Source organism: Apis dorsata, unplaced genomic scaffold (genome assembly GCF_000469605.1).
Source record: "Apis dorsata unplaced genomic scaffold, Apis dorsata 1.3 scaffold_174, whole genome shotgun sequence".
Lineage (NCBI taxonomy): Eukaryota > Metazoa > Arthropoda > Insecta > Hymenoptera > Apidae > Apis > Apis dorsata.
Window position 1 is genome coordinate 769,778 of NW_006263462.1, and position 7,719 is coordinate 777,496.

Below are 7,719 nucleotides of genomic sequence, written 5' to 3' on the forward strand. Positions count from 1 at the left end.
TGGGATTAAACGCAGTCAGAATCTGTTCTGCGGCACGAAAGGACGCGCGTTTCCGTGTATCCTGTTCCGTTTCAATTTCACGCGATGGATTCTCCTCGTCTCGGTTGGTTGTCTCGCGTCTCGAGGGGTTAATAGAACGCCAAAAAAAGGGGGGGATGTTGGATCGAGTTTAATGTTGGATTCGAAGGAAGTGGTTATCCGAAGGGTATTATTTTTATGTTTTGAAATGAAAGTTGTAAGAAAGTGTTTGCGCCTAGACGTTTTGAGGATCGTACAAACCTTTGAAAATTTTTTCTTCCTTTTTTTTTTTTAACGAGTAATTTTCAAAACGTCGCGAGAATTTTAAAAATAACAGGACACAAATAATAGTAGATTTTCGTCTTAGTAAGATTTCTTTTACTTTTTCGAAATTTTTCTAAAATTTTCTTCCTTAAAAATTTCGAATTCTTAATTTTTGATATTCGAGAAAAAGGATCGAATTTTAATTCTTTAAACTTTCGTCACTCGTTCGATCCATTTATCGATTTAAACGTATCGAACGAACGTAACAAGAGATACATATACGTACTTAATATTATGAAATAGTTCAGGATACGGCCGATCGCGGGCAAAAAAGCGATATACGCACACGTGCGCGCAATTAGTCTATCATCAGACGCGCGCGCGCGCGCGCATATGACTCAAACCAGATGGAGGGTTGAGCAACAAAGTTCTCTCTCTCTTTCTTTCGAGTAGTGGTCTTATTTATTCTTTTATTACATTACATGTTTCCGTTACATATTCTTTTTTTATTCATTCTACGTGTTGTTTTAAACGTTTCTTTTGTTAAAAACATCACATTTTTTTTTTTACACTTTTGCTTCCCCAATTTTCTTAAAAATAGATAAAAATGAAATAATAGTAAAATCAAATGAAAACGACATATAAAATAAATAATAGTCGAGTTAAAAATATAAAAGAGAAATGGTCGAGGTATGTAAATTGGTAAAAAAAGAAACGAAAATGGTTATCATGAGATAAAAAGATAGAGATTATATATATCGACTGTATGGATCCTTTGTCGTTCAAATGGTTGAAACGCGTTCAAGCTTTGCTTCTTTGACGTGGCCTGTCAGACGTGCCGCAACCGCAATATTCTCCATCGCTTGTGTACGAACTCGAAGAATCCGAGGAAGATGAGCACGACGAGGACGACGATCGTCCTGAAAACGAAATCAAATCTTCTTTCTCTCAACTGTCTCGCGTGCGTATGCGACAATATCGATCGAGTCAATTAAATTAACCAGAAAAATTATTTCTCGATTAATTCTTCTTTAATCAGAAATCAGAAACTTTTCCGGATAATTGATACGATTATTAAAAATTATACATAGGAAACAAATATTACGATAAATATTCCCGATCTGGAAAACGAAATATCTCGTCGAACATTTTACTTACTTTAATTCCTATAGCATATGATTTATATCGATCGAGTCGAATAAATTATCGATATCCAGAAAAATTACTATTTCTCTATTAATTCTTTAATCAGAGAAACAGAGACCAGAAACTTTTTCGGATAATTGATATTATTAAAAATTATACGTGGAAAACAAATATTACGATAAATATTCCCAATCTGGAAAGCGGAATATCTTGTTGAACATTTTACTACTTTAATTCCTACAGTATATCATTTATATCGATCGAGTCGATTAAATTAGCGGTATTCGGAAAAATTATTATTTCTCGATTAATTCTTTAATCAGAAACCAAAAACTTTTCCGGATAATTGATATTATTAAAAATTATTCGTGGAAAATAAATATTACGATAAAGCGAATCTCATCAAATATTTTACTACTTTAATTTCTACGGTATATCATTTATATCGATCGAGTCGATTAAATTAGCGGTATTTGGAAAAATTATCTCTCGATTAATTCTTTAATCAAAGACCAAAAACTTTTCCGGATAATTGATATTATTAAAAATTATACGTGGAAAATAAATATTACGATAAAGCGAAACATCTTATCGAATATTTTACTACTTTAATTCCTACGGTATATCATTTATATCGATCGAGTCGATTAAATTAGCGGTATTCGGAAAAATTATTATTTCTCGATTAATTCTTTAATCAGAGACTAAAAATTTTTTCGGATAATTGATATTATTAAAAATTATTCGTAGAAAATAAATATTATGATAAGGAACATCTCATCGAATATTTTACTACTTTAATTCCTACAGTATATCATTTATATCGATCGAGTCGATTAAATTAGCGGTATTCGGAAAAATTATTTCTCGATTAATCCTTTGATCAGAGAATAATACTTCAATTCCTACAATTGCCGTAATATGATCTAGGAAAAAATTTAATTGAAAAAACTCTCACTTTTACTTCTTCCAGTAGTTTTCTTTTTGGAAGACTTGTACGACGATCTGTTGTCGCAGGACGATTTCGACGACTTGTTGGAGGATCGTCTCCCGTTGTTCCGTTTCCCCTTTCGGCTCGTTCTTCGTTTCGCCCTTCGGGGCGAGCTATCGAATTCGAAACAATCGCATTCCGAACAATCGCAATCCTCCGAAAGCGTCGACTCCGAGGAAGAGGTGTAAGAAGTCGAACTATCCGTGCTATCGGAGTGGTACCTGCCGCTCCGCTTCCGGGAACCAAAACTTCTACACGATTTCTTCGAAGTTGACTTTCTGGAACTTGATTCAAATTATAATAATGAAAAAAAAAAAATATTTAGGCAAAGTAATCCGAAAAATTGAAAATTTCTCGAAATAATCATATTCGAATTTTTTCGAGACAAGTAACTGCTTTCGATGTAAATAGAAATAGTTATAATAAATAAATAAAAATAAATAAAAATAGAAATAGTTATAATAAATAAATAGTAAATAGAATAGAAATAGCCTATGAATTTTTCTTGATTAAAGGACGATACATTACGAATTTTATTACGCGAGAAATTTTAATCGAACGAATAATTTTATGACAGAGTATAAAATAGAATACAGTATAAAAAAATTTTATTATTTCTTTAACATTACTCACCTCATTTTATTTTCTTTCTTCAAACTGTTACTACAACTGTTACTTGTTTGAGATAGAAAAGACAGACCACTTTCTTCGACTTTTTCTTCGTTTATTATCTCATTGTTTGAGTATATTTAAACATATTTAATTGTAATATATATATAATATTTTCATTCAATACTCAATGTATTTGAAATGTAGATATATATATATATTATAATTAATAAATGAAGATCGAAATTTTCCACGAGATTCAAACAATGATTACCTTCTTCCAATCCAACGCTCGAATAATTTCCGTTGAGAGCAATTCGTATCTATATATATATATACACAATTGTCACCTTTCTGTATTAGTTTTTATCTAATTTTACGTTTAAGCCTATCAACAATACGTTCAAATTTAAAAATAAATTTGGAAATGTATATATATCTTCATAATAGAATTAAATTATTAAATAAAAAAAAATAATTCGTTAAATTGAACACGTTTACTATTAACGATATTACAATTATTATACATAAATCATTCTTCCAATCTCTTTTATTATTAATCGACAATTTTCCCTTTTTCCCAGTTTATCGATCTGAATATATCAATGATGGGCAAAATTTAATAGTTGATGATTTACCTTGATGATTTTTCAAAACATACACACACATACACACATATATATATAATAATAATCGAAAATATAACGGGAAGAGATTATATCGAATTATTCGAGCATTTCACATAATAAATAATTAACTTTATTCGAAATTCTTAACTAATTATTTTCTGGTCAAAATTAAAGTGGAATGATTTTGTGAAGCTTTTTTTCATTCAGATTTTCATCTTCTGAAAAAATCTTCTCGATTTTTAGGAAGAAAAATATTTCTCTCTCGATTGAAAAATGTCGAAAAAGGAGATTCCCTTTCACGTGGTTTCAATTCGTTCTTCGAAGGTGCAGGTATCGAGGATTACGAGTCTTTTTAGGGGAGGAGGGGGTGTGTTTCCTTGCCACCCCTCGTGGCTGACTCACGCCCCTTAATAATCCCTCGCAACCCCTCGTTTACGCGCTTCGAGGAGTCACCCCTTCCAATATTTCCTCCACCATCGTTTCTGCATTCTACTGAATGGGGATCATCGAACTTTCCGCCTTGTTTGTTCAACCGTTTAATGAAGGATCAAGGATTTTGTAAATTATGTTCATTTTGTATTTGTTATTAGTTCAATAAATTTAATAATCTCGAAAATAAATTTATATAATTTCATTCTTATTAAAAAATTAATGTTAAAGAATTACAAGTGTAAATTTAGAAATTAAACTGAATTTGAATTTATTAATTTATTATAATATATATATATATATAATAAATTATATATATATTAATATTATTAATTTTTAGATAATTTAATAAGATTGATAATTTGATTTAACAAAATTTAATAATTCAAAGTTTAAAATGTATACATTTTAATTATTAAAAAGTAATAAAAAAAAAATTCAATATTAATTATATATTAATCAATGTTTATCAAAAACGTTTGCGCCACGAATGAATTTTTCGAGTCCTTTGGGACTCCTCGTGGGGCAGTAGACGAAAGGGGGCGAAAGCTCGTGGCAACGTGGTCAACAGGCTATCACAGGTGACACAATGGAGTTAGCCCCGAGACGCGAGTTAAACGGGACAATGGGAGTGTATATATATCCGAGATCCATTGTCCCATCGATCCTCAATCTGTCACGTTGGGTGGGTGTGAAACGTCAAAACGCGGGGAGGGGACAAAGGGAGTACGCCCCTGGGGATGACAACCATCGACCTGTGAATGGAGGACGCGTGCCATTACAATGGAGTAGCCCACTCGTCCGTCCAACTCCACTCCTTCAACAACCTTCTCACCCACCGAGAAGCGATCCGAATTAATTCGAATTTCCCGCTTCGCGAAAAGAATGGAACGAACGAACACGAATTTCAATTGGTGAATTTATTTCGCGTGAAAATGATGAAGAGGTTTCGAGGAAGAGTTTTTGCAACGTGTTTTATTATTCGCTATTACATATAAGTGGTTACATCGATAAGGTAGATCTTTTTCGATTGATTATTTTTCTAATGTTATTTCGTCGGTAAAGAAGGGTATATATAAAGTTCGAGAAGGAAAAATTTGATTTGAAAGATTTCAAAAAGCGGGGGAGAAGAAGGCAGGGCAAGATGGAGGATGAAGAGGAGAAGATATCGGGGGGAATGGAGGGGGAAATGGTTGGTTTTGCAGATGTGAAAATAGGGCGAGATATGATGCACGCCAATTACAGATAGCGCAATAATAAATAACTGACCAGCTAGAGATATCAATTGTCTAATAACCTCGGTTGAAGCTCGTATATCAATTAAACAATTTAATTATAATTTAATCTCTTATCGTTTAATTTCCTGCGTAAATGATATATTAAATATATATATATATATATATTCAATTACTTTTCGTTGTGAACGAAAGATTTAAATAATATTTGTACTTTTCTCCATGACAAATTGAAATGAAATTTTTTTTGTTGGAAAAGGGAATGAAGGAAATTCATTTACGTTCATTAGCATACCAACAAATCGGAGATTCATTAGCATTCGCGGAAACGCGATTTCGCCAAAAGCGGCACGGTCGATTGAAAGACGCGGCCGGAATCCGATTAACGAGAATCCCTTTTTCATCCCCTCCCTGATTTTTCAGCTCGAATCAACGGTGGATTCCTGGTGAACGGAGTCCTTTGAGCGTCGAGACGAGCATCAAAGGACTTTCTTATACGCTTACGCGGAACTCGGTAATAGGAAGATGACGTTTATGAGGCGGGTGGTACAACAAGAAAACGCAAGCTATCTTTATCTCAAGAGCGAGAGACGTATCCGGTCGTACCGTGTTCTTTCTACCCTTCCATCCTTCTCATTTATGATGGAATAAAGGATATAACGAAAAAAAAATTTACGCGTGAAGAGTATAATATAAAAGTATGTGTAGATTCTTTATATAAAATAGATACGTAAAATGTGTATGTGTGCGTGTGTATTTGGGACATATAAAAATTAGGTAAATTTTTTCAAGATTTTTAATCGATTAGATTTTCAGAAATACATTTATAGAGTAGATGTAAAAGATGAAAAGAATAACGAATAAGAGAAGGACGGAGATAGAGTAAAAATTGTGAAATCAGCTCCATCTGTAGAGTGCCGCAAAAGAAACTGTATACACAAGGAGTATGAATAAAACTGATCACTAATGCCATCTTTTGAATTCAAAAGATACCTCTTTAAAGATATGGTAAAGTAGAATAAGAATTCAGAGCTAGTGCCATCTTTTGTACATTAGAAATAACTTCTTATAATTAGTTATAGAATCGTTTAGAGATGGCAGTAGTATTAAATTCTTTCCTACTTTACCTATTATTTATTAGTAATATCTTTCGTATTTAAGAGATGACACTGATGGTCAATTCCTATTCTATCTCTATCCTTTTTTCAATTATTTTCTGTCCTTTGTTCATACGTTTCATTTACGGCACTCTACAGAGAGCCTTGATTTCGATATTTTTATCTCTATCCTTTATCAACTATCGATCTAAATTCTTGTTTAAAACTAGTTTCCACGATATTTAAGAGATAACAAAATAATGTTAACTTCAAATTTGCATTATTCTTTTCCGCCTTTAAGCGACTGATCAAAAATGTTAATAAAATTTATTTCATTCAATTTTTATATGTTTTTATATGTTTTATTTTCATATATCGTAAATCTGACATGCATCCTATACATATACCTTATATAGATTTTTGAATTCCGATACATGTATATTAGATAATATATAAATTTTTATATAATTCTTATCTATTTAAAATACATTCTACCTATTAAAATATGTAATATTATATAACTTAAAATATTTTGTTTTAGAAATTGCAGTATCAACACGAAAGGATGCAGAAGGCAAGTATAAAGGTAAGTATAGGACTCTTCAATCTATTAGATTTAAGTAAAATGTTGAAAAAATGATTAGATCCTGTAAATAAATCTATTGATAAGGTAAGTATGGGAAAGGAAAGTATGGGAAAGGTAAGTATGGGAAAGGTAAGTATGGGAAAGGTAAGTATAGATAAAAAAAAGTTAACTACATTCAATAAAAAATTTCACGTGCTATCTTCTTCTAAACAATAATAATATGATACAAAAAGAAAAAAAAAAAAAAATTCTTGCATGCAAAAGATTCAGAAAAATTTAATATGATATTTCATATAGAATTATATTTTAATACAAAATCGAAATCTTAGAAAGACTTTTAAATATCAGAAATTTCGATTTTTTATTAGGAGAATATAATTCTAGAGGAGGTGGCACGAGAAATTTTTGGTAAAAGTGTTAGTTTGGCAAATTCTGGCTAAAATGTCGACTTTTGATTAGGAGAATATAATTCTAAAGGAGGTGGCACGCGAAATTTTTAGTAAAAGTGTTAGTTTGGCAAATTCTGGCTAAAATTTCGACTTTTTATTAGGAGAATATAATTCTAAAAGAGGTGGTACGCAAAATTTTTAGTAAAAGTGTTAGTTTGACAAATTCTGGCTAAAATTTCGACTTTTTATTAGGAGAATATAACTCTAGAGGAGGTGGCCCGCGAAATATTTAATAAAAGTGTTAGTTTGGCAATTTCTGGCTAAAT

At 31.4% G+C, this 7,719-nt stretch overlaps 1 protein-coding gene across 1 annotated transcript; it reads right to left on the reverse strand.

Moving 5' to 3' along the window:
- Positions 1-722: 722 nt before the first annotated feature.
- LOC102676912 (G patch domain-containing protein 8-like) lies at positions 723-3,389 on the reverse strand. Its single transcript, XM_006614351.2, has 3 exons — positions 3,053-3,389; positions 2,387-2,703; positions 723-1,202 (listed from the first exon to the last, which is right to left on the reverse strand). Exons 1-3 carry the CDS (start codon positions 3,055-3,057, stop codon positions 1,084-1,086), a joined length of 441 nt encoding a protein of 146 aa, XP_006614414.1. The 5' UTR covers positions 3,058-3,389; the 3' UTR covers positions 723-1,083.
- Between the last annotated feature and the right edge of the window lie 4,330 nt (positions 3,390-7,719).